The sequence below is a fragment of the Salmo salar genome, chromosome ssa22 (genome assembly GCF_905237065.1).
Source record: "Salmo salar chromosome ssa22, Ssal_v3.1, whole genome shotgun sequence".
Classification (NCBI taxonomy): domain Eukaryota; kingdom Metazoa; phylum Chordata; class Actinopteri; order Salmoniformes; family Salmonidae; genus Salmo; species Salmo salar.
The window spans coordinates 12,725,750-12,753,209 of NC_059463.1; the positions used below are offsets into that span (position 1 = coordinate 12,725,750).

The window sequence follows — 27,460 nt, forward strand, 5'->3', positions numbered from 1 at the left end:
TGTAAGGACATATTGGCCAATAAAAATAATCCCGAACTATTGGAACATTTGAATACTTTTATTTTTTGCTCATTCTTACACAAAGTCAATTCATTCTACGTCTTGACTGCGTGTAATGTGGACATGGTACCACAATGCATGACAAATGAAACAATTATTTTTGTAATAATAGCTAGACCTATATAATCATTTACTATAGAAAAGGGATTAACAGTTAATATAGTTTATTTACAGTATATTCCATGCTATGAAATAAAATGCATAAAACACTGGGTACAGAGAGGCATCAATATGGGACAAATAAAATGTAATACAATGACAAAAGTTAAGGCTTAAATGTGTATAAAATTAACTAAATGTTAATCATTCATACATGAGACATGAGAGCAAAATGATTACAAGACACAAGGAGGTCTTTTTGTACATAAAGATATCTATACATATTTCATGGGACACCCAAAACAGGAATTTACTCATTTTCAATTTAAACATTAAAGGGCATAAAATAACCTGCAGGACATAGATGCCGAATATATGTACAAATAATCACTCAATAGAAAAGAAGACAGTGAGGAGGCAGCACATGCTGTTCTTTGCAAAGAGTTTCACAGGTGTTAACCAATGAAAGGGCAGGAGGTATCACATTTTGTAATGTGCTCTGCCATTTTCTACCAGACAGCACACCATATCCATCACTGGCAGACATGGGGAAAATATACAAATTAAAAAGGATTACATTCATTTCGTTTCAAACCTGTGGATTCTCGTATTTGTACTTTCCGTTCCTATTTTATAGGTAAGATAAAAGGAAAAATGAGGAGACCCCTTCCTCATCAACATCGGTAAACAAATCTTTGTAGCACACAGGCAGAGCTCATGCATGTAATTGACCACAGCATGACACATGGTAGAGGGTTCAATCGAGTCACATTGAAATGTTACATATAATGGAATGTGTGTTAAGATATTTCATACATTTCGATTTGAAATTAGTTCTCTGCCTCCATTAAAATCTTGTTGAAAATCTGTCAGGTACTGGAATGGCTTGAACCAACAAATATGTCAGTTCCATTATGGACAATTCTTTGTGCTACATTTCTTCAATACATCACCAAAATATTTTTACTCTTACATGCTGAGTTTCTACAAATACCAACATCAGATTCAAAATATATTTTGGTGCTTTTCAGGATTGCCTTAAGCAGTGTCCTTTTTAATACCATGGACAATAATATTAACAAGATGAAAAGTACAACAATAAAACATAGGTATTGACCCTCCAGTTTGAAAGCCTTTTGTGTACATTTTTGTCTAAAAGACATACTTAAGCGTTATAAAGCTTACATGAGAACAATTCCTTTTTAAGTGATGCAAACAAAGTGATGCAAACATTGACATTAGGAGTGGCAACAACAAAAAATGCTTGGATACATGATTTAGTTGACCTAACCAAAAGGAAGGTAAAGTTCCCAATGTAAATATACTTTTGCAAAGCTTAGAGAGAAAAGGACAATATAAAAAAACATAGTAGGAGTGGTCCTTTAATGCATTATAACACCTATGGTTAACGTTTTAGCTGCCTGGAGCAATGCCTTTTATTGTCTTAGTAGACTAAAAACCTTTTTGGCCAATACTATGAGGCCTGAAAGTGCTGTAAAATCATCTTTGGATGTCCCAAACATTATCCAACCACATCATATAGATGACAGAAAAAAAAGTCTACCTCTTGATAAGGTACAAATACAGTTTGACACATTTTTGAAACCCACATGGGGTATACAAACAAACAAATAAAAGCCAATATCTGGGATTGATTACGCTTAAGTGGAGGGGTAACCTTACAGGGAGTTCCTCCATGGGTGTCAGGGCGAAGTGCTCAGATGAGGGAGATCCGTATGGGGATACTGGGAGACTCCGTCCTCTGTGGAGAGTGATGGCTCACCAGGTGTTCCACCACCGTGTGTTTGGACATGTGCTTCATAAGGTAGGTCTCCTGAGGACAAACATCAAATAAAGGTTCAGCTAACACCAAGCTTCAGTAGACAACGAGGTATAAATGCTTCCCCAAAAGTGTCATTTTTTAAAAGAGTGACGATCTACAGTACCAATACGGTTTATATATTGACTGAGAATTAAGAAACGTCGCTAACGACATTGAAAATGTTTGCCCACATCCTGTGAAAACATCAGCTCATGCTGCCGCATAGCCTACTCACTGAGGTGTAGGCCCTGCCACACATGCTGCAGCAGTAGGCCTTGGCGTTTTTGATGGCATGCGCAGACAAGTGGATCTGTAGTGAGGCGGAGTCCGAGTAGGCACGGTAGCAGTTCGGACACTTGTAGGGCTTGTCTTTGTTGTGCTGTCTCTGATGAGACTGAGGTAGGGAAACAGACGGACACAGTGATCACATTACACGATTCAAAGACCTATCTAGACTTTCAAGGTAGGGAAACTTTATCTTGCTGCAAATGCACTTCCTGTCAAACCAGGCCATCATCTGACCAGAATTCTGAGAGGTGGGAATGGAGGAAAATCATGCTGAAAATCCAATAACTCAAAACATACTACAGTAAAAATACAATTATTTCCAAAGGTTGTCAATATTTTCAGGTATAATAGCATGTGTGTGAAATATAAGAAGAATGAATAGCATTGTTGTCTGTGACTATGTGGATTTTATATGTTTTTATTGCCTTCTCTGGGACAAAATCCTTCGGTTGAAGGATCTACAATCATGCCTGACAAGGCCAATGCAATCCGCTCCTCGCTGGAAGCCCCGCCTTCCACAGGAGATAAGCGTGCGGCTCGGATTCATTCCTTCAATTTAATACCGCTCTTCACCATATTCTAGTTTCTGGGCCAGAGTAGTAACCAGTTTAATTTGGGTACATTTTTCATCCGGCCGTGAAAATACTGCCCCCTACCCCAGACAGGTTAAAGGAGTTCCCACATATGCTGAGCTCTTGTTGGCTGCTTTCCCTTCACTCTGCGGTCCATTTATTTGGGCTGCAATCTGAGGTGCAGTTAACTCTAATGAACTTATACTCTGCAGCAGAGGTAACTCTGGGTCTTCCTTTCCTGTGGCGGTCCTCACGAGAGCCAGTTTCATCATAGCGCTTGATGGTTTTTGCGACTGCACTTGAAGAAACGTTCAAAGTTCTTGAAATGTTTCGTATTGATTTACCTTCATGTCTTAAAGTAATGATGGACTGTCGTTTCTCTTTGCTTATTTGAGCTGTTCTTGCTATAATATGGACTTGGTATTTTACCAAATAGGGCTATCTTCTGAATACCACCCCTACCTTGTTACAACACAACTGATTGGCTCAAATGCATTAAGAAGGAAAGAAATTCCACAAATTAACTTTTAACAAGGCACACCTGTTAATTGAAATGCATTCCAGGTGACTACCTCATGAAGCTGGTTGAGAGAATGTCAGGAGTGTGCAAAGCTGTCATCAAGACAAAGGGTGGCTACTTTGAAGAATCTCGAATATAAAACACTTTTTTGGTTACTGTCACGACTTCCACCGAAGTCGGTTCCTCTCCTTGTTCGGGCGGCGTTCGGCGTCACCGGTCTTCTAGCCATCGTCGATCCACTTTTCATTTGTTTTGTCTTGTTTTCCTACACACCTGGTTCTCATTTCCCTCATTAAGTGTTGTGTATTTAACCCTCTGTTCCCCCCATGTCTTTGTGTGGAATTGTTTGTTGTAAGTGCTTGTGCACATGTTTACTGGTGCGCGTCGGGTTTTGTACCCATGTTGGTTATTTCTTTATGCCGTTGGTTTTGAAATTAAACTGCTCCGGCTATTACCTAGTTCTGCTCTCCTGCGTCTGACTTCACTGCCACTAGTTCCGCAACCCTTACGGCACAGGAATACGTAATAGGGTTTTTATTTATCCCAAATTACGGTGTGCTGTGTAAAGGCACAGGGACGAAGACCAAACAAAAGAGCGAGGACTACCTTGAACAAATAACACACTCGCACAATGATTAACACACGGGACGAGACCCGTAACCATCTGCGCAATCCACAAGGGCACGAAAGCTCAAAACACACAGCACGGGCACTCACACGCACCAACGGACATTGTACAATAACCAACAACACCATGGTGAACAAAGGGCACATATATACAAATACAATCAGTGGGAATCGGGGCCAGGTGTGCGCAAGGAAAGTTCCAGAGGGATCCGTGACAGCTCCTGAAACTTGACCCCAAAAAAACATCTGGTTACGCACCCCTTACAGTTACTACATTATTCCATATGTGTTATTTCATAGTTTTGATGTCTTATTCTACAATGTAGAAAATAGTCAAAATAAAGAAAAACCCTGGAATGAGTAGGTGTGTCCAAACCTTTGACTGGTAGTGTACATACTACTACAATTACCTCAACTACCTCATACCCCTGCACATTGACTCAGTACCGGTACTCCTTGTATATAGTCTCGTTATTGTTATTTTATGTGTTACTATTTATTTATTTTGCTAAATGTTCTTACTTTTTAACTCTGCATTGTTGGGAAAGGGCTCGTAAGTAAACATTTCACTGTAAAGTCTACACCTGTTGCATTCGGGGTATGTGTCAAATTACATTTGTTCCAATTGTTTACTTTAGTAGTGTGATTCACGCTAAAATTGTTCCTGTTCACACTGAGGTGAAGAGCGGAATCATTTATTCCCAGGAATAAAGCCTTGCGCTTATCATCTGTGGAAGGTGGGGCTTCCAGAGAGGTGCGGATTTCATTGGACTTGTCAGGCGTGATTGTAGGTCCTTCAACCGAAGTCGCAAGAGTGTGACACCCCCATAGTAAATTTTACAGAAGTTGACTGACTGAAAGGGAACTCGAAATCCACCCTTCGAAACTAGAACAGGGTTGATGTGTGTGTGTGACGGTTGATGGAAATCTTGTGGCCGGGGAGCAAGAGGTGTGGTTAAAAGACCAGGATGTGTTTAAAAGACTAAGCATGAGGTTAACTGAAAACCCAGTCCAGTTCATACCTGCAGATTGGAGAGCTGAGTGAAGGCTTTTTCACAACCTGGATGGGCACATTTATAGGGCCGATCTCCAGTATGAATCCTGTAAAAGATATAGTAAAGAGGAGATTTAATGAAGCCGCAGCATCCGGCACACGTGTCTACGGTTTTGACATAGGAAAAAATCCAGCCTACTGCCCTTTGACACAACCCCTCTCTATCTTTCCCTACGGTAAGCCTCTCTGTTGGTTCAATAAAGTCTGAAAATACCTTAATATATACAGTTTAAGTCGGAAGTTTACATACACTTAGGTTGGAGTCATTAAAACTCGTTTTTCAACAACTCCACAAATGTCTTGTTATCAAACTATAGTTTTGGCAAAAGTAATTTTTCCAACAATTGTTTACAGACAGATTATTTCACTTATAATTCACTGTATCACAATTCCAGTGGGTCAGAAGTTTACATACACTAAGTTGACTGTGCCTTTAAACAGCTTGGAAAATTCCAGAAAATGATGTCATGGCTTTAGAAGTTTCTGATAGGCTAATTGACATAATTTGAGTCAATTGGAGGTGTACCTGTGGATGTATTTCAAGGCCTACCTTCAAACTCAGCGCCTCTTTGCTTGACATCATGAGAAAATCAAAAGAAATCAGCCAAGACCTCAGAAAAAAACCGTGGACCTCCACAAGTCTGGTTCATCCTTGGGAGCAATTTCCAAATGCCTGAAGGTACCACGTTCATCTGTACAAACAATAGTACGCAAGTATAAACAGCATGGGACAACGCAGCCGTCACACCGCTCAGGAAGGAGACGCGTTCTGTCTCCTAGAGATGAACGTGCTTTGGTGCAAAAAAGTGCAATTCAATCCCAGAACAACAGCAAAGGACCTTGTGAAGATGCTGGAGGAAATAGGTACAAAAATATCTATATCCACAGAAAAACGAGTCCAATATCGACATAACCTGAAAGGCCGCTCAGCAATGAAAAAGCCACTGCTCCAAAACCGCCATAGAAAAGCCAGACTACAGTTTGCAACTGCACATAGGGACAAAGATCGTACTTTTTGGAGAAATGTCCTCTGGTCTGATGAAACAAAAATAGAACTGTTTGGCCATAATGACCATTGTTATGTTTGGAGGAAAAAGGGGGAGGCTTGCAAGCCGAAGAACCCCATCCCAACCTTGAAGCACGGGGGCGGCAGCATCATGTTGTTGGGGTGCTTTGCTGCAGGAGGGACTGGTGCACATCACAAAATAGATGGCTTCATGAGGCAGGAAAATTATGTGGATATATTGAAGCAACATCTCAAGACATCAGTCAGGAAGTTAAAGCTTGGTCACAAATGGGTCTTCCAAATGGACAATGACCCCAAGCATACTTCCAAAGTTGTGTCAAAATGGCTTAAGGACAACAAAGCCAAGGTATTGGAGTGGCCATCACAAAGCCCTGTCCTCAACCCTATAGAAAATTTGTGGGCAGAACTGAAAAAGGGTGTGCGAACAAGGAGGCCTACAAACCTGACTCAGTTACACCAACTCAATTCACCCAACTTATTGTGGGAAGCTTGTGGAAGGCTACCTGAAACGTTTGACCCAAGTTAAACAATTTAAAGGCAATGGTACCAAATACTAAATTGAGTGTATGTAAACTTCTGACCCACTGGGAATGTGATGAAAGAAATAAAAGCTGAAATAAATAATTATCTCTACTATTACTCTGACATTTCACATTCTTAAAATAAAGTGGTGATTCTAACTGACTTAAGACAGGGCATTTTTACTAGGATTAAATGTCAGGATTTGTTAAAAACTGAGTTTAAATGTATTTTGCTAAGATGTATGTAAACTTCCGACTTAAACTGTATACACTGAGTGTACAAAACATTAAGAACACCTGCTCTTCCCATGGCATAGACTGACCAGGTGAATCCAGGTGAAAGCTATGATCTCTTGTTGATGTCACTTGTTAAATCCACTTCAATCAGTGTAGATGAACGGGAGGAGACAGGTTAAATAAGTATTTTTATGCCATGAGTCAAATGAGACATGTATTGTGTATGTGTGCCATTAAGAGGGTGAGACAAAAGATTTAAGTGCCTTTGAACGGGGTATGTTAGTAGGTGCTAAGTGCACCGTTTTCTTAATCTAGAACTGCAACGCTGCTGGGTTTGTCACACTCAACTCCAATGCTTCCCACAGTTGTCAAGTTGCCTGGGAGTTCTTTGGGTGGTGGATCATTATTGATACACAGGGGATTGCTTGACAGGCCTAGATGTTGATTGTAGAAGTATCGGCCTACTTTAAATGGATTATTTCTAGTGTTTGTTATGTTTACCTACGGATGATCAAAATGGTACTTTCTAGAATTTTGAATGCATAATAGGCCTATCATCCTGATTGATTGGTGATCTTTTTATGCAATTAAAAACGTACTAAACCAATGGTGACATGTTTGCTAAAATAGTTTATAATTTGACTCATGAAGCTATGTGAGGAAATACAAAACAATATCTTAGCAAATGCGCAGAAAATTACCCAATTTGTATTTGTAGGCATATTTATGGGAATCGTTCCCAATCACAGCCAGTTCGTGCTCAAGAGCTTTTAAAGAGCGGGGCGGCAGGTAGCATAGTGGTTGGAGCGTTGGGCCAGTAACCGAAAGGTTGCTAGATCGAATCCCCGAGCTGACAAGGTAAAAATCTGTCGTTCTGCCCCTGAACAAGGCAGTTAACCCACTGTTCCTAGACCGTCATTGTAAATAAGAATTTGTTCTTAATGGACTTGCATAGTTAAATAAAATAAAAACTAAATGCACAAAACTATGTAGCTTGCAAGTTACTAAAGCTCCAGGATTTGTTGAAGTATCATGTTGCTGAAAATGAAAACAAAATACACAGAAAAGGATCACATCAATAATTGAGCTAAGGTTAGGAAATGGGTTAGGGTGTGTGTATCAAGAATGACCCATCACCCAAAGGACTCCCAGGCAACTTGACACAACTGTGGGAAGCATTGGAGTCAACATGGGCCAGCATCCCTGAGGAATTCTACCTTGTAGTGTCCACGCCCCAACGAATTGACCTGTTCTGAGGGTAAAAGGAGGGGTGGGGGGTTGCAACTCAATAGTAGGAAGGTGTTCTTAATGTTTTGTACACTAAGTGTATATTAAAAACGCATAATCTATGAAGGCAAATAATTAACACTAGTGTAAATACACTTTAAAAGCGTAGTACACACATGACTTTGGGGTTCTGGGAAAGATACATCATCATCATCATCACTACACTATAGAACCTAGTTGGTGGGTACATGAAAACAGTATCAAACTGATGATCAAATTAGTCCATAGATTTGACCTGGTGTGCTGCTGCAGGTGGGAGAGCTGGCGGAAGCATTTCTCGCAGTAGGAGCAGTGATAAGGTTTGACGCCCAGGTGTATGCGGAGGTGCTGGGCCAGGTAGGATGCATTGGCGAAGGATTTGGAGCAGTGAGGACACTTGTGAGGCTTGGCCTCTGTGTGGGACTTGGAGTGGATCTGCATGTCTGACTTGGAGAAGAAGGTCAGCGGGCACGATTTACACCTGTGCAAAACAACACACACATGGAAGACACCGTAAGCAATCAATATGACAGTAAGACATTTGGAGTATAATCAACATGTAGCAGTCTGTAAAAGGTTCATGTGTGCTCATGCCTGTAGCATTTGCCCTGTTTGGGGGTGATGGTGTGGCAGGATTGATCGTTGCCTGAAGCTAGGATGGGGTAAGGCACCACCAACAGAGAGCCACCACTGTTCTCAGCTTTTATCTTCTTACGCCCTCGCCCCTCCATCTTGGGAGGGGGCCCCAGCAGTCCAGCAAGGCCTCCGTTACTTTTGATTTGCTCCATCCCAGGGCCACTGGCCAAGCCTGAGAGGACATGATGTGGTGAGGGGGCTCCGCCTAGTCGGCTCAGGCTGTTGGAGGTGGGTGTGGTCAGAGTGACGGACTCTGAGGTGTTATGGTTGCCCATTCGAGAGGAAAGCGCCAGACCTGGCAAGTCAAGAGGTAAAAATGACTCACAAACTAAATAATCACTACATAATTATGTAATGACTAATCTCCAACAGAAGAACGCAGTCAGTTACATGTATTCTTCTTAAAATTGTGCATACTTTTTCAGAGACAATGCTCAAAATTAACTATTGACATGTTCCCTTTTAGTTATTCGCTCAACATAGGAATACTCTTTGTGCCTAGTTGTTGGCTGAAGTAGTTTGAAATCACGTTGATACGCCAAAAGTCCTGTCACGTTTTGAGAGGTCTGGATTAGTCTGAAGGCCCATAGTACAGGAATCTTGGAATGGGCTATGGAAGTCTGCCTCTCTTTCCGTGTGGGGGAGAGTTGGGTAAGTTGAGCCATTTTTTACATTCAGCATCACTCGGGTCAAGGGAAATATAGTATTATTTCTAACAAAGATATCTACATATATATTGTAAATAATGTGAATTCATGAAAACATAGCTTGTCCAAAAAAGTGGTCTCTTTGCACTAATTACTCCGGATGGGGGACAGGGTAAGTAAAGACGCTTATACATTTCTGTAATGCATGAAATATTACCACTTACCATCTTAAAACCATGTCTATCTTTATTTCCCAAACACAATTAATCACAATAACTTTTTTTTGGCCTTTTAATAATTTTAAGCTTTTTTTGTTGCCTTTTAATCATTTTATGCATATTTTAACATTGGCTTAACACCTAACAAACATGTTGTTACCTCATATGCCTTGCATTACACCTGCGAAGAAAACGCTTCAATTTGCTCAACCAACTTACCCATTTTACATTTTAGTCATTTAGCAGACGCTCTTATCCAGAGCGACTTACAGTAGTGAATACATACATTTAATTTCATGCATTTTTTAAATGTTTGTACTGGCCCCCCGTGGGAAACGAACCCACAACCCTGGCGTTGCACACACCATGCTGGCGTTGCAAACACCATGCTCTACCAACTGAGCCACAGGGAAGACCCCATGGCCATTGGCTAAACTTACCCCAAGGCAAACATTTTGACTATATTAGCCCACACAGCTACAAGGATGCACTTTCATTCTAGGTTTAGGACCTCATATTGTAGCTTATAGAGACCCCAAATGATGTATAGAACAATTTTAAAATTACCTACTTTGGTTTAGATACAAGCACCATGAAACCTCTTAACACAATAAATTAATTTGACGTTGTGAAAATCTTTTTTTTGGAACTAACTTGCTTAACACTTTTTCCATGTGGTTACTTCCTTTACAGACTCCATGAAATGATGACCTTGGTCAAATTATACATTTTGTGTATGGTTTCCTAGAAACTAGCATGGCTCAACTTACCCCTTTGGCTGAACTAACCCCAGTCTCTCCTATGTGCCTGACGGGCTTTACTGTGTCAAAAAATCATGTGATTACCTGACAGGTGGTTCGTTCTAGAGGGTTGGTCTATGATTTGACGCAAATGCCAGTCTTCCCACAATCCTCTAGCTTTTATAGCTGTTTTATCATCCAGATTAAAGTTTACATCACCGAGAATACGTCCTGTTAGAGATGTGCAGAAAATTCACAGAATTTACCAACAAAAAAAACTCTTACCATAGAAAATTAACAGGAAATATAAAGCCTGGCTCATACAAGGCTCAACAAGTATTTTCCCCATCCATCTATCAACGATAGAAAAAGATTATAAGTAGGCCTATTACAGTAATTACAAGTGACACAAAAAGTATTTATAAAAAGTGAGGGGATGTGTGCCAATCACTTGATGAGATTGAGGAGGATGGGAGGGGGTGTGATCACATGACACACTGTAGAGATGCATTCTGATTTGAACCGCCTCTGAGAATAGAAGTGTGTGAGTGGTGGTGGTGATCAATGACAGCGGAGCCTGGCCTGGTGAAGGGAGGTGGGGGGCGGTCAGGGTACCTGCGACAGAGCTGGAGGCCGGCCGGGCGTGCAGGGCAACGTCTGGCTGGGACGGGCTGTGGGCATGGAGTTCTTGTTGCATCTGCTGCAGTTTCTCAACTGACATCTGGACATGCTGCCCACCTTCTGTCTGTGTAGGATTCCCCAGCAGTTGCTGTTGGGAGGGAACTGTGGAAGATGGCAGGTGGGGTGGTCTGATCTTCTCAGCCATCAGCTGTTCCTTGATCTTGTTGATCAGCACAAGGTTATCCAGCTGACAGCAGGGAGACAACAACACACAGAGACAGAAGAACAGTCCTTAGTTAACGTCTGTGTGGGCTTACATTCATTTGTTCTGCTTTGGCTCCCTCCAATGGACTCAAAGGAAAATAACTCAACAATGTACATTAACAGTAATCTATGTCCTCTCTTCAAGTGAGTCGTAAAAAATAATACATACTTTACGTGGACATTTGCGTGACAATCAAGCAGGCAAAATACATTTCACTGCTCATGGGTCTCAATGTCAATTATTATTCTAGGTAATGTAACAATCTTCACAGTCTACTGTCCACCGTCCTCATCTTCTCCTCATCCTCTTTTATACTAACTACCCTGTTGTTGAATGTGAGGGTAGAGTCTAGACAGTCACTACTCACCTGGCCAGGCATGGTGGGTGGTGGAGGCCAGAAGTAGGGATTATTAAAACGAGGTTCAGCCATCCTGTGACAAACAAACCAGATGTAAATATGACTGTCCATTTAAATAGATATAACAACAACAACACAGCTAATTCAGCCTCACAATTCATTCGAATGTTTGCAGCACTTTAATGATTTCATAAATAGTTGCTGAATCTCCAATGACTTATTGCAATAGACGTATATAGTTAACGCTGGCCATTTAGCCACTTGCCAAACACTGGGCTTATGCTGGTAAATGTATTGTAGTCTAGCCTCACGATTCAAAGTAAATGGGACTACTTTCTAACTTTCTCCCTTCCTCTTCCTCCGTCATGTCCACCACGGAGGTGTGTTTCCAGTTCCACACGCACTGCAGCTAATTATAGAGCTTAATAATCACACTTTTCTGAGTCACAACTTCCTGACCGTGGCCCACAGACAGCTGAGATCTTGCAGAGGATTCAATTCCGCGAGACATTATTCAAAGAAGGAGAAAAAAAAAGGTGTGAGTCACAGGGATCCTCTCATAGGAAGGGAAATACCCACGAGGCCTTGTTTATTCTCCCTCTCTGTCAGCTCACCAGCAGACTCTCTAACCATCACACTGAATGATGGGCATCTCCCCAAAGAAACACCATAACATCACATGGTAGCTATAGCTTGTTAAGAAACACTTGTCATATTGGCAGTTTCCTATACCATTTTGTGATTAAAGATAGAATTGCATTGATGGTTGAGGCGTTTGAAAATATATGGTATTTCTGTCGCCTGCACTGTCAATATTTTCATAGGGAACAAAATAACCTATATCCCTGCTCCCTGATGCTCCATTTAATCCATTTAGAGTGAATGTCATTGAACAGACTTTTACTCCAATCTCTCTATGCAAAAGTCACATTTGGAAGAATTTGGGGCAAGGGGCATTGCTGCTCTTTGTCCCATGGTAGAGCCTGCTGCTCTCTCATAGATGTCTGTGATCTGTGGGCTTTCTTTCCATCGCTTCTCTTTTCAAGCCTTATTCATTTCTTTCTATGACATATTGCATTGTGTGTTTTGGCACAGTCCACCATTCTAAAGTCTGTTTGATTTAGCAGCAGCGTAACACAGTCCACTTGCATCAGCCAAAAGAAACTAAAATGATACGTCCAGCCGTATGAACAAAAAAAACTGAAAATATTTCCCTAATGATGCCGACAGGGTGTCCATTTCACTTCCTGGAGGCACTCTGAGTTTCCTGGGTAAGAGCGGAATACAGATAGAGAGTTGATAATCTCCCCCATATGACGGCTGTCTCTGTCTTTGATATGCCATGTTTGATGTTGGTGATAATAACAACACAGCTTCATAGGCAACCGAGAAAAGTGTCAAACTATATTAAAGTAGAGTCCTTTGTGTATTCGAGATGGAGTGTACAGCATCCTGTCCGACGGAGACTGTAATGCCTACAAATGTATTACTGCCATAATCAACAATCAAACAGGAAGAAAAAACATAAGTCTATGCCATGGCAACCCCTAGAACCAAGACTGTGTACTGTTTTCAATAAATCAATCACATTTAATTCGACAGTAAACTGACAGACTTTTTTAGGTTATTTCTGGGATAACATGGACATGGTTGAGAATCAAGCCTTGGATCAGGTCCAGCTGCAAGATCTATAAAAAAGAGTCAGTCCCCGGAATGTTCTGTGTGCAGGTTTCAATCTAAATCAATTACCCTCATTAGCAAGACAATCAAATAGATGAAATCTTAACTATTCCACGTAACTAAAGCTGCAAAGAGGATAGGTGATAATAGGTTGCTAATCTGATATACTAACTATGTAAAATCCAACATAGTTGTACACTTTGGGTCCCCAGGATCAATGTTGGGAAATTAACACACTTCACTCTTGTTATTGACTGAGCCCCTTGAAAATCCCATAATGCCTAATTCCGATTAAAGCCACACTCTGTAAAATGTGCCAACCATCAAAGAGTTGACCACTGCAAAAATGTTTAACAATGGAGCAAATGTATCCCATTACCTTCCCACATGCAAATATTGCTTGATTTCCATTATGTATAAGTAGTGCTCAAGTTGCTATTCAAGGAGACCAACATCACTTTTTAATAACAACAACTAATCTTACAGACTGTGGTTTTGAAATATTTTTTTAAACCCACATTTTTCACAGTATACAATATTGAATCAAATTTCAATTGTATTGAGGAATCAAGTCTTCAATTGAAATACTACAATATTTTGCATTAGTTGTTACAGACAGTGAAATAGCCACGGTGAACCACCTAAACTATTTGAGTCATAGCAGAAATAGCTGCATGCTGAAAACATCTGTGGTGAGAATCTGAAATGTGTCCGGAGATTTAAGTCAATTTGAACCGATATCAGTGATTTTATCGTTCTGTGTCATGCCCCTACGCAATAAAAACCCAAATACTGCTGTTTCTCAAAATGGTGTCTATTGCTTTCTAGTCCGTCAGATGTACGATTTTTTAAATTACTGTAGCCCATAGACCGAAATGTATAGGCTAGTCGTGTTTAAGGAAATTGAAAATATTAGGCTGCAGGTTATCCATCTTCAGACAATTAGAGGCAAATTAGGCTAGTAGACCTATGTCAATCGTGCAACATTAGCCCAACTAAATATTTGCAATACGAATACTATAGGCTATTATTTGCTCTATAAATCATTTTCTTAACACTGATATGAAAATAAATGAGTAATCAATTATCAGCCTATAACAAGGGTAGACAAATCACTTGAGGCTGGTCTAGACTTGTGAACTAAAACAAAAGTTAGGCTACTTAACTTTTCCTTATTCTATCTGGACGTCTACGTTTATTTGCAGATTAAAAAAAAAAACCTTTAGAACTTAAAATGCTAACACATAAAGCATCAAATAAGGAGCAGTTTGACTGCAGAGCAACTCTGATCCCCCCCTGGTGCCTCGCTCCACAGCCTCTCCCACATTCTCAGACAGTTTTATTTAAAAAATTCAGACAAAAGGAAAACAAAAATGGCAGCCTGTCTTATTTTTATAAGGACTGGACGCCATATTCTGCAGATCCCAAATGTACAGTAATAATTCGCCTAAAAAAGTAGACGTGTCACGATGCATGCACATTTGTAATCCATTTCTTTGCATTAGCGTAAGTGTTCGAATGATTGTTTACTTAGATTTGCAGGTTTGAATAGCCCGGCTCGAGGAAGAAGAAAAAAAACAGACACTTCCTACAACAATCATGCCTTGCAAAATGCAATGCGTTATGGACAACTGGGTTCTCTCGCTATGCAAATCCATAATTTAATTCCAGAATAGTAGCATAACTGCATCTCATCTGCCGCATGCTGTGTGCTGTGCACAATACAACTAGAACGTTGTCCTTTTCAAATATGCTCTGGTAATGGCTAGTATTTTTTTATTTGAACTTTTTGACGACTCAAATGGTAGCGATAACTGCTTTCAAAATAGCATTGCAGCCGAACGTTTTTAAAATTGCACACAAGAGAGGAGAAAAAATGTATACAAACCTGACACCTCGAAGGTAGATTTAATGGTATTTTATAAAATAATAAGATGTTCCTTTTGCTTGCCTTCAGTCGGAGTTCAGACCTTCCGGGTCGCCTACTGTTCACTTCTGGGTGCTGCAGGCGAGGATTTGCTTTCACTGAAGCAGATTTAGGAAATATAAAAACTACAAATAGGCCTAAAGATATTCAGAATTGACATAATTGCTGCGATATAATCTTGGTTTAGGATATGCCTCATTGTAGTGACATAATTGGTGACAGCTTTTGGTTTGACAGGCTGTCAACTGTCTGCACCATAATATCAAGGCATCATCATTTCTCAACTGCTTTACGTGATCAGAAATGGAAAGAAAGAAGCTACATTTAATGGATACAATGAAACAATATTCAACTAATGTGGCAACAATTGACCATCCCGCCCTGAATTATCGCAGACTAATCCATTGTCAGGTGCCGCTCTTTTAAGGCACACGCTAGGGGGGCCGCATATCCTATTGCTCTTTTTGGCGCAGTAGCGATGACCAGGGATGTTCTCTTGATAAGTGTGTGAATTGGACCATTTTCCTGTCAAAATGTAACGAGTACTTTTGGGTGTTAGGGAAAATGTATGAAGTAAAAAGTATAATTATTTTCTTTAGGAATGTAGTGAAGTAAAAGTTGTCAAAATTATAAATAGTAAAGTACAGATACCCCAAAAACGACTTAAGTAGTACTTTAAAGTATTTTTTACTTAAGTACTTTACACCACTGGGTATCAAACATCCTCATAGTAATACGCTCTCACGCTCACATAGTGTCTTCAACTAGTGTGTCTCCACTACTTCTCAACCATAAAGGATTTGAGGATGAGGCCAGGGTTGAAAAACAGGGGGGGGGTCTCCGTTAAATTACTGCCCATGTAACCCCTATGGCGCAAAGTAGAATATTTGGTTTTACCCTGAAACAATAATAAATATACTACAATAAAAAAGGATATACATTTTGAATAGCCATAAATATAATGTATTAGCATGTAATTACCATTAGTTATGTGCTTTAATCAGTTTGTTGGTAAACCATGATACATTTAGCCACTTCTCATTCCATAACATTTGACATTCTAGTTATTTAGCAGACGCTCTTATCCATTTAGCTAGGTGAGACAACAACATATCACAATCGTAGCAAGTACATTTTAGTAAACTCCATAAAGCGAGCCTAACTCCTAAAACCAAATTTTCAAACTAACAGCAGGGGCTTCGGGGCAGGGGTCAATTCGAATTGAAGGCTGTCAATTCAGGAAGTGATTTTAATTTAAAATCCAAAAATTTTAAAACTTTTGAAATAAATAGCTCATTTGATCGAGAAGTCATTGTAAATAGTTTGTTAAATGTTTTTTTTTTTTTGTTATTTAAGTTTACTTCCTGAATTGATGACCTTAAGTTAGCAGTGCCGCGGGTCAATTCTATCAGAGATGCAGGGTAACCTGAACGCTATGTGCACGTTTCCGCATGAGATGACAGTACCGCAGAACACATAAGAATATCTGAGTGATCACATTATGGACATGTAAAACAGTAGTCTACTTTCAATGGCAATGTTGCCCAACAACAAGCTTTCATTTCGCAACAGAACACATCAACCTACAAAGGACACCACAGAGGTGCCAGTTTCACTAGACAGACAGACAGATACAAACACAACCCATCAAATTGTATTGGTCTAGTACCCATATTTTGTAGATGTTATCACAGGTGCAGCGAAATGCTTATGTTTCTAGCTCCAACAATGCAGTAAAACCTAACAATACAAAAAAAAGACACACAAATCGTAAAAATTAAAAGAAAGGAATTAAGAGATATCAAAACCAGCAATGTCAGAGTCCGGAATATACATCCAAAAGGATGGCAGACATTGGGTGAATATTAAAAGTTAATATCTTCGGCTGTGAGTGATGGGGAAAAAAATCGGCCTCAATGAAAATAACTGGGAAAATTCTACGGATATTTTTGGTTACAAAGGTGATAATGAAAGTGTCTTTTTAGGAATTTTAAAATTGGACTTCTCTATGGGGCAGTCTATGGGAATTGTCCTTTTGGGCTTGACTTCAGCTAAAATGCAGTACCGAAAGTGCCCTCTGAGCACAGACCGGAACCCTGCCCCCCTGGACTGAACATGTCCCACAGGGGGAGGGGCGTGGGGAGGTGGATAGAAAGGAAGAGAGCTGTTTGGCTCACACTGACGTGCTGCTGGAGGCGCCTGTGTGCACAGGTAAGGTACTAATTCAAACTTCACAACGATTTTCATGCAAACTCACTCCTTGACTGAATTGGGATCATTGACCGACCACCACTATGCATTGCTTTGGGCTGTAGACTAATCTGTTCGATTGTTGCTAGGATTTAAGATGGTGGAGATGGGCTTGAGAGTGTTAGTTTGCATAAAGACAGAAACTGGCAGTGAGGCATACATAACTCAAAACAAATCAGACATGGGGGAGGAGTGTCTGTTCGTGTGCTAGAGTTCTCATGACATTTGCGTCATTTCAGCTAAACCTACAGTATGGCACATTTACAACCACCCCCTCCCCAATGATTAAAAAATATATAAAGTTAAAGCTTATTTACTGCATTTCTAAACATTTAAAACTCTAAAATGATATTCGGAGAGCAGCAAAAAACAAGAAACATTTACTCCATCAATTTGGTTGCAGTAGGGACATGCATAACATTCTACAACAACATTTTATACGTGAATTAGCTGCAACGCACTAGCTCAGCACCGGGATTAAACACTAGTTTAGTTTCATGTCAAGTCAAACAGGAGTTACCAAGCCATCTACAGACGTCTTCCACCTCTGCACTGTTTAGAGAGGAAAGTCGTGCTGTTCACTGCAGCCAGAGTTGCTGGATATAATGACGAGATGCTTGTGTCTCCGCTCTAAGAATAGAATTCGTTGTCCACAGAGCGGGATGGCAGGCTGTCAAGCTTCAGCCAATTCCTCTCTTTGGATTGGTGGATACATCTCATAATTTGAGAACATTTTGGAATATTAGATGAGGGGTGTTTGCATCAACTGCCTGTATTCAATGGAGTGTGAGATCCCAGCTAACAACAAACGTTCTCACAACTTTAGAGAACGTTCCCTTACAGTCTCAGGTCATTACCTAGCGTTTTCATAGGAATCTTCCCATGACATGTCTAAGATACCATTCCCCCTAATGTCAAACAGTAATTACGTTATGGGTAAATTCTATGTTCTCAGAATATTCAATAATAATGTTTTAGACATGTTTTACTGGAACGCTGCAAACTCATTCCTGTGTTAAGTTTTCTAAGGGCAAGGAGAATATTCCATCAACATCCCACCAAACATACATAGAACATGGTTGCCATTTTCTCAGAATGTAAGATATCAATGTTCTAGACATGTTTTGTGGGAATGTTGCAAAAACATTCCTGTGTCCAGTTTTCTGAAGGTTAGTTGAATATGTCATTAATGTTCCACCAAACATACACAAAACGTGGTTGTCATGTTCTCAGAATATAAGCTATTAATGTTCTAGACATGTTTCATGGGAACATTGCATGTACATTCATGTGTCCAATTTTATGTGGGTTAGGAGAATATTTCATTAATGTCCCTCCAAGCCTATTATTTTAAATGGAAACTTAAATGAAAACAAAAACAAATTATGAAAAAACAATTTCATAAACTGAAATAAAATATTTAACAAACCCGTTTTGAAAAAATACAATTATTCTGAAACTATTATCTTTGACTAAAATGTAAAAAATTCAAGCTTCTGAATCTGCCAGGTCTCATTATAATTGACTTCATAATTTAAAGGTAGACTCAACGAGATGTTGTTGCCACGAGCAGCACCGCACATATTGGGAGCGTTTGAGTGGTAAGGCTAATGCAGCCGACTGTAGATGAAAGTCGAGGAGTGAAGTCGGGGGAGGTGCATCTGTGACAGCTGAAAGTCGTACACTATTGGGGTTTTCCAACAGCAAGGCTCAGATCGACATGGCAGTGTTGCCATTGTTTTCTAAAATGGTATTTGAAATAAACGTGTTACCACTGCGCCCCTCAGTTTGTGAACCACAGTGTTGTTGTACCTTCAACAGTCAACAACCGGACAGTGAGATTTGATAGAACCATCTCAGAAGAGTACGAAGTCATTATAGCTATCCAGTGATGATGTGATACTGACACACACACACACACACACGTCTTGGAAGGGTAAAAGGTCATTACATCGCTATTGTGATGTTGACACTAGTGCGACGACAGTTGAATCACTTCAGGATTCCAGAGGGGATTATATATATATAAAAATCCAGTGTTCTAATCACTGCTTTTCCACAGTTATGCTAACATTACGGCGAGGGAAGTAGCTAGCTAGAATGCTGTGCACCAAGATGTTGCATGTTCAAATCCCAGGTGGGGACATGTAAATAATAATTACTGTATGAATAAACATGCACAATGTAATTATGTATGTCAAATATGTCGGTTGAAAAGACAGACAACAGACTAAGAGCTGTGAAGAGCCTTTGTACCTTTTTAGTTATAGGTACATAGTTGTACAATTGCAGTTCGTACCTTAAAAGAGCCAGTAGTGTACCTTAGCGACAAGATGGTACAGGTACAAGAACATACCTTTGGAAAAGGTACAAATGTGCCTTTTTAGGTTACCACCACAGTGACAAAGTTCCTTTTTAAGTGGCAAAAATGTTCATCTAAGAGGGTTTTTGGGTGTTCTAACACTGTAGGGTATAAAACCTTATTTGCATATATCCCAGTGTGCCTTTTAAGTTAATTTTGTAATTACCAGTACCACCCATGACTGTGTTTGCAAGTGACTAAGACACGGTTGTTGCATTCAATGGCTTTCAGTCCTGTAGCCTTCATCAAGTGAGTGCCTAAGTGAATATTTTATAATTGAAATTAAACTCATGAGTCACAATACATTACATACCGTATATCATACTTTGACAGTTTTACCCCAACACAGTGGTCTGAAACTCGTGGTTTGCTGGCATCACATTATGCTGGCTTGCAAAGATATGTATTCCCTATCACCCGCAACCTGCATATAGAATGACTGCCAAGTTGGGGAACATTTCTAAATTGGACTACCTAAACCATTTAAACAGGAACAACCATCTCAGTAAATGCATGTTATTGATCTTATGCTAGACAAAGTGAAGTCAATCAATGTGCATGCAAAAACTTGTACAAATCTACCTGCACAAGAGCATGCTGGGGAAATATGATAATGATGGGCATGGTTTTTGAGTGTGTGATGATTGTACATTTTTATATTCAGAATATTGGGTCCAAAAATGTACCATCATACAAAATTATCCGCACATGTACCCTAAAAGGTACCGAAGAATACCATGTGAGATTATGTGTACCTCTGAAGGTACATTTTAAGTGTATTTGTATATTTTTGTACCCCTGATAACAATACTGTACCCTATCTGTACACTTATTACAGATGATCGAAATAAAAACATAATACATATGATAATAAGTTTGTTATGGATCTCAAAAGTTGAAAGGCCCCAAAAAAATAATCATACACTGATTTCATTGCTGTCTATTGACTTTTCAGTGACCAAAAACATGAATGGGTGGCTGAGAAGGCCATGGATTAATGCTAATTTACACAAAGAAATATTGATCTGTTGCAGCAGCTCAACATCATTTGGATGACAGCATAAAATTATTTTTTAAAGTATTGCTTGCATATATTTGCTACAGTATTTCACATGATGGGTCTTGAGTTAAAGGCCCACTGCAATCAAAATAATTTTTTCCTGTTATTTGTATCATATTGTACAACAGCTGATAAAACTAAGGGCTCTATTCAATCCGTATCGCAGAAATACAGCTTTAAAGAGTGATTGATTGAAATTACAAGGCAATATTCCCGCCTCAGCGGAGACTGCATTCATGTCGGTAAACACTGCAGATGTCGGCCCAATGGCGCGCTAGACATTTAAAGGTAATTTCCTATCTGTAACACTTCAGCAATACAGATTGAATAGAGCCCTAACACTGTAAAAGTGAACATTTGATCAGAGTTATTTCCTGGAAGTTGCTGGTTGAAAATGCATTCTAATCAGCACGTTGTGCATCTGTGGAGTTTTGGCTTGCCGGATGTCACCAGGTGGTATACGTTTTAATAGTTCCAAACCTCTCTGCACTTTGACACTCCAAGCAAAATTCTTGTTTGAGAAAAAGCTATTTCTGTTTATTTTTTGACAATTTGAATGGAAAACTATTACAGTAAGGAACTAAATTGTTATCCATAAAAGATATGATATTGAGATTAAAATGGCTGCATTGTGCCTTTAAGTCATTCCAGGGGTCTAATACATTGAGTTTAGATGCTATGTTTTGTACGTACAGTAAGCTTTCTCAAACAGTGAATATTGCCCTTGAAACTCTGTTTTGTAAGGCACCCTAGAGTCAACACCCAGGTCCTATATAGTGAAAAGACCTGGGTGGTGATCAGTGTATGCGCCAACTGGAGTAAAAAAAATCCAGTGATAATCCAATAATGGTTTGTAATATATACCTCTTGTCTGTGTTGTTTTTGTTTTAGCCATGGATGGTGTGTTGGAGGGAGCAGCTGTGGTGTGCGTGTGTAAACTGGCCTGCAGTCTTCTCTTCCTGCCCACGGTCACTGCTTCTCTCAGTGCGGTCAGCTTCTGCTGCAACTGCCTGCTGCTCTTCACAGACCTCGTAGTCACAAGTACGTGTCCATCTCTAACCTTATCTCTGCTGTGTACATCAGAGCTACAACGACCTGTTTTTCCTTGTAATAAGAATCGTCTGGAAAACAGAAAGGGGAGCAGTTGCTGAAGTCCATGAATAGAGTACATTTTGCGCACCTTTTGAATTTTAAAAGCCTGGTATACAATAAATCAAATTCTTTACATGAATAAAGACCAAAAATCAGCATTTTGAAATGTCCCTCGTCATGTTTCTTCAACTTCTAGGAAGATTCTAACATTTACATTTAAGTCATTTAGCAGACGCTCTTATCCAGAGCGACTTACAAAATGGTGCATTCACCTTATGATATCCAGTGGAACAACCACTTTACAATAGTGCATCTAAATCTTTTAAGGGGGGGTTAGAAGGATTACTTTATCCTATCCTAGGTATTCCTTAAAGAGGTGGGGTTTCAGGTGTCTCCGGAAGGTGGTGATTGACTCCGCTGTCCTGGCGTCGTGAGGGAGCTTGTTCCACCATTGGGGTGCCAGAGCAGCGAACAGTTTTGACTGGACTGAGCGGGAACTGTGCTTCCTCAGAGGTAGGGGGGCCAGCAGGCCAGTGGTGGATGAACGCAGTGCCCTTGTTTGGGTGTAGGGCCTGATCAGAGCCTGAAGGTATGGAGGTGCCGTTCCCTTCACAGCTCCGTAGGCAAGCACCATGGTCTTGTAGCGGATGCGAGCTTCGACTGGAAGCCAGTGGAGAGAGCGGAGGAGCGGGGTGACGTGAGAGAACTTGGGAAGGTTGAACACCAGACGGGCTGCGGCGTTCTGGATGAGTTGTAGGGGTTTAATGGCACAGGCAGGGAGCCCAGCCAACAGCGAGTTGCAGTAATCCAGACGGGAGATGACAAGTGCCTGGATTAGGACCTGCGCCGCTTCCTGTGTGAGGCAGGGTCGTACTCTGCGAATGTTGTAGAGCATGAACCTACAGGATCGGGTCACCGCCTTGATGTTAGTGGAGAACGACAATGTGTTGTCCAGGATCACGCCAAGGTTCTTAGCACTCTGGGAGGAGGACACAAGGGAGTTGTCAACCGTGATGGCGAGATCATGGAACGGGCAGTCCTTCCCCGGGAGGAAGAGCAGCTCCGTCTTGCCGAGGTTCAGCTTGAGCTGGTGATCCGTCATCCACACTGATATGTCTGACAGACATGCAGAGATGCGATTCGCCGCCTGGTTATCAGAAGGGGGAAAGGAGAAGATTAATTGTGTGTCGTCTGCATAGCAATGATAGGAGAGACCATGTGAGGATATGACAGAGCCAAGTGACTTGGTGTATAGCGAGAATAGGAGAGGGCCTAGAACAGAGCACTGGGGGACACCAGTGGTGAGAGCGCATGGTGCGGAGACAGATTCTCGCCACGCCACCTGGTAGGAGCGACCTGTCAGGTAGGACGCAATCCAAGCGTGGGCCGCGCCGGAGATGCCCAACTCGGAGAGGGTGGAGAGGAGGATCTGATGGTTCACAGTATCAAAGGCAGCAGATAGGTCTAGAAGGATGAGAGCAGAGGAGAGAGAGTTAGCTTTAGCAGTGCGGAGAGCCTCCGTGACACAGAGAAGAGCAGTCTCAGTTGAATGCCCAGTCTTGAAACCTGACTGATTAGGATCAAGAAGGTCATTCTGAGAGAGATAGCAGGAGAGCTGGCCAAGGACGGCACGTTCAAGAGTTTTGGAGAGAAAAGAAAGAAGGGATACTGGTCTGTAGTTGTTGACATCGGAGGGATCGAGTGTAGGTTTTTTTCAGAAGGGGTGCAACTCTCGCTCTCTTGAAGACGGAAGGGACGTAGCCAGAGGTCAAGGATGAGTTGATGAGCGAGGTGAGGAAGGGGAGAAGGTCTCCGGAAATGGTCTGGAGAAGAGAGGAGGGGATAGGGTCAAGTGGGCAGGTTGTTGGGCGGCCGGCCGTCACAAGACGCGAGATTTCATCTGGAGAGAGAGGGGAGAAAGAGGTCAAAGCACAGGGTAGGGCAGTGTGAGCAGGACCAGCGGTGTCGTTTGACTTAGCAAACGAGGATCGGATATCGTCAACCTTCTTTTCAAAATGGTTGACGAAGTCATCCGCAGAGAGGGAGGAGGGGGGGGGAGGGGGAGGAGGATTCAGGAGGGAGGAGAAGGTAGCAAAGAGCTTCACTTAATATTAATACTTAATACTTCACTTAATTCACTTCACTTCACTTCACTTAACTTAACTAACCCACTTAAGCCTACTATTTCTCCTTGTTTTCACCATCATTGTAAAGCCCTAGTCATGTTCTTGCTTTGAGTCACTTCTGAATATTATTATTTATTTAATGTGATGAGTGATTCATTTATGTCTGTCCCTCATTTTAAGGTCATACAAAAACCCTGTCTCTCATTTTAAGGTCAACCCTGAACTCTCGTTTTTAATATGGTGAAAATATTCCTTTTTAAAAATATTAAAAGAAACATTGAACATCTAATAGTCAAATCATAGTGTAAAAGCAGGTGAGCTGGTTCTACTCTTTTCAGCCATTTTCTGATGTTTTGTGGTGGAAAACTGAGCGGGCCGAGCATAACACATCAACCCTGTTACCCACAGACAGGCTAGAAATGTTTTAAGTTTCAATTTTTTTGGTGACGTTTGCATTCAATTGCTCTCCCTGTTGCACACAACAAGCTTCCATTCCCCCAGTCACAAGGGGATTTATGGCTAATTTTAAGATGAAGTCGTCAACCCTGTTACCATCAAGCCTGTTACTTTAATGCACTTTATTGGCACTTACTATAGTCATTTTTTTATTTATTTAACTATTTGAGAAGAGAAGTTTATTTTTTAATGAAATTGAAAATGTGTTACAATTAGGTGAAATGAACACTACCCAAAATGTACTCTATTCGTGGAACGACCCCAATCTGGTTTATTACAAGTTCCAACAGGGCTCAGAAGCACCCTGTAAACCCAGCACAGAAGAAGAGACAGGCTGTCAAAACAAAAGGATGTAAAAAAATAAATAAAAAAAAGGCAGTGACTGTCAGCTGCTACAGAGTCATAGTGTTCACAGGATGGTCATCCAGTCTGGCCTCAACTGCTATCAACAGATGTGAGAATAAGCCATACGATTCAATATCAAGTCTAGTGACCATCAACCTGCACCTTCAGTGTTGTAAACACTCTAAATGATGTGTATTACAGAAAGGCAAAATATATCAACGTGCTAAACATTGTGTTAATCACTGAATACGAACTTTAGTGATCTTACATTTTAAATGGGAGTTCTTTATACTCCTATGGCCTACTTCAGTGTCCCAATCCTCATGCTGCTAGTCCCATCCTCCACATTTCTCTATTTGATTGATTGGTCTTTGTTGTCCCTCAGCTATCCTGGTTGTCCTCTGGTTTGCAGACCCCTGGCTACCTCAGTTTTCCACGTCCTCTGATGTCATTGCCCTGCGCTTCCTGCTCTTCCTCGGCCACACCTACTGGGCGGTGCTGCTGATGACCACTCCTCTTGTTGCCGTGGAGACTGCCATGAAGTTGCAGTGGCCCCAGGCCCATGGTAGCAGAGGTAGAGCAGTGGACGGAGACACAGACGAACATAGTAAAACTCCAGGCTCTGAAGCTCCTGCACATCACCATGGTGTGACGGTGGAGGTAGAGGACGGGCAGAGCAGGGACACAGACAGCCAGAGAGGAGGGAGAGAGGACCAGGAAAAGTGCCTGCCCCACATCATTTACTTCCTCTGCTGTCTGCTGGTGTGGGTTCTCTGTGGTGTCTGTGGGGGTCAGAGCTGGAGACTTTGGGTGAAGGTCTGCATGGAGAGGACCAGCTCCCTCACCATGTGCCTTCCCAGCCTCCCCAACAATGTCCTGTCTGCTCTGGGTGAGCCCTGCTGGGCCCTGGCCACCGTGACCTTGGCCCTCCTGCTGGTGCTGACGGTGGGCTGGGGCCTGCTCAGACGACACCTGGCCCACGCAGAGACGGACCCACACTCAACGACACACAAGGAGGTACATGGCACTGACATTCAACTGCCCGTACAAACATTCGCTGCACCATGCATGGCTGTAAACCCTGCGACGTCAGCGCTGTCAGACACACAGTCTGTTGACCCAGAGACAACACGGTCCAGATGCTCCCTTCACAGCCCATGTTCCGGGAACAACATACAGCTATCACTGGCTCACCATGGATACTCTGTCCTCTTATCGTTGGAGTGTTTGTCAGCAGACATACTAGAGGAACACAGAGAGACAGAAGGACTAGGAGACATGCCTCTCAGCAGTACTGTGGAGGAACACACAGACTCTACCTACAGGAGCCAGTGTGGGATGGGGCAGTGGGGCTTTCCCTGCCTGGGGGTAAACGTAATGACAGGGTTTGTGTGTCTGCTCATTGTCTGTGTGTTACCTCTAAATCTCAGCGTGAACATCCTACTGATCAGGCACATAGAGACAATGCTGGAGTGGAGTTTGAAGCTCTTATTGTTTGTACCCAAAGAAGCCACAGACAACACAGGGCTCTCCCAGTCAATGTAACACAGGCATCAAGTCAGTGTACTGGACAATAAACCTGGATGGGGTAGTGTTAGATACTAAAGTGTGGCTTGGGAATGGGATTGTGTTGAGAGGGATTTATTAGGTATTGTCCGGGGGTGGGATCAGATGAATATTACATGTACTGTAGACAGCTGGTCTACCTGTCAATGATAAAAAGTAAACAATTCCCCCTTTGACTGTGACTGTCTATTCATGCGTGCCGAGTGATCTCTGGGAAGCTGCAGAGGAGTGCAGAAAAAGTCAGGTTGAGGCTTGCTTTCCAGATCTATAGACATGCAACCCAATAATTAGGTTGCTGAAACAGTAGGAATACAGTAACAGTAGATGGGGGGGGGTGGTTCAGTTATCTGGTGTGTGATTTAGATTAGTTTGATGGGAGATGATCCGACTTCACCTTACCTCAGCAAAAGGCAAGTGATTTGTCATGTACGCTTAACAAGAAGTGGCTCTAAACACTACTGCCATTGGGGTTTTGCTAGGCATGAAACGACAACAAAGCTTTCTCTTCACTCAGGGGTTTTCTGAGTCAAGGAATTAGATTCCGCTTGATCACAGGCGCAGCAGGGAGCTGAATAACATCTGAGAAATTCAAGGTATTAACACACACACACACACACACACACACACAAACGGCCTTGTTCATACAGGTACCACGTTGCAGACACATGCTGCATACCACCTAACGTCAGGTTCAAATGTCTCCGGAGTTCAGAGGAGATGCTGATATTACCCAGGCCAACACCAGAGGGCAGCCTGCAGCCAGCAACAACCGCAGGTAGCAACAACCGTAGCTCACAACGGAGACCTCTGAAGCTCCCAGGCTAGAATGTGTATTATATACAGTACGTTGAAACAAGAGATGGAGAGGGATTTCTCTAAACAAAGGAGTAACGTTTAGGTTGTGCTGCCCTTGAGAGAGCCAGAGGGCAAACACTGAGTCAACAGCAGGTAGGCCTAGTTAGCTACATCTTCCTGGCTGCCAAAGTATTCAGACCTGTACAGACAGATACACCGCAGA

At 41.6% G+C, this 27,460-nt stretch overlaps 2 protein-coding genes across 6 annotated transcripts; one reads left to right on the plus strand and one right to left on the minus strand.

Annotated features, from left to right (window-relative positions):
* Window positions 1-43: 43 nt before the first annotated feature.
* znf362a (zinc finger protein 362a) lies at window positions 44-21,881 on the minus strand. Of its 4 annotated transcripts, none has more exons than XM_045705766.1 (9): window positions 21,801-21,881; window positions 11,588-11,651; window positions 10,950-11,202; window positions 10,440-10,565; window positions 8,688-9,024; window positions 8,350-8,574; window positions 5,011-5,089; window positions 2,217-2,375; window positions 44-1,993 (listed from the first exon to the last, which is right to left on the minus strand). In XM_045705766.1, the coding sequence occupies exons 2-9, from the start codon at window positions 11,648-11,650 to the stop codon at window positions 1,877-1,879; spliced, it is 1,359 nt and encodes a 452-aa protein (XP_045561722.1). In that variant the 5' UTR covers window position 11,651; window positions 21,801-21,881; the 3' UTR covers window positions 44-1,876. The 4 variants fall into 4 exon arrangements, with proteins under 4 accessions (XP_045561722.1, XP_014021759.1, XP_014021757.1 ...); XM_014166284.2 differs by lacking the exon at window positions 21,801-21,881 and adding an exon at window positions 15,147-15,279 and having other exon boundaries at window positions 8,688-8,982; XM_014166282.2 differs by lacking the exon at window positions 21,801-21,881 and adding an exon at window positions 15,147-15,279.
* LOC106582821 (uncharacterized) lies at window positions 17,249-26,618 on the plus strand. Of its 2 annotated transcripts, none has more exons than XM_014166294.2 (3): window positions 17,249-17,396; window positions 21,749-21,898; window positions 25,262-26,618. In XM_014166294.2, exons 2-3 carry the CDS (start codon window positions 21,751-21,753, stop codon window positions 26,419-26,421), a joined length of 1,308 nt encoding a protein of 435 aa, XP_014021769.1. In that variant the 5' UTR covers window positions 17,249-17,396; window positions 21,749-21,750; the 3' UTR covers window positions 26,422-26,618. The 2 variants fall into 2 exon arrangements, with proteins under 2 accessions (XP_014021769.1, XP_045561723.1); XM_045705767.1 differs by having other exon boundaries at window positions 25,289-26,618.
* Window positions 26,619-27,460: the final 842 nt, after the last annotated feature.

Bases quoted from the DNA above. Each gene is read 5' to 3' on its own strand.
- znf362a (XM_045705766.1), bottom strand. From the start codon at position 11,650: ATGGCTGAACCTCGTTTTAATAATCCCTACTTCTGGCCTCCACCACCC. The intron at 11,203-11,587 runs GTGAGTAGTGAC...CCCTGCTGTCAG, and splicing joins CACCCACCATGCCTGGCCAG to CTGGATAACCTTGTGCTGAT. The intron at 9,025-10,439 runs GTAATCACATGA...TTGACTTGCCAG, and splicing joins TAGAACGAACCACCTGTCAG to GTCTGGCGCTTTCCTCTCGA.
- LOC106582821 (XM_014166294.2), top strand. From the start codon at position 21,751: ATGGATGGTGTGTTGGAGGGAGCAGCTGTGGTGTGCGTGTGTAAACTG. The intron at 21,899-25,261 runs GTACGTGTCCAT...GTTGTCCCTCAG, and splicing joins CACAGACCTCGTAGTCACAA to CTATCCTGGTTGTCCTCTGG.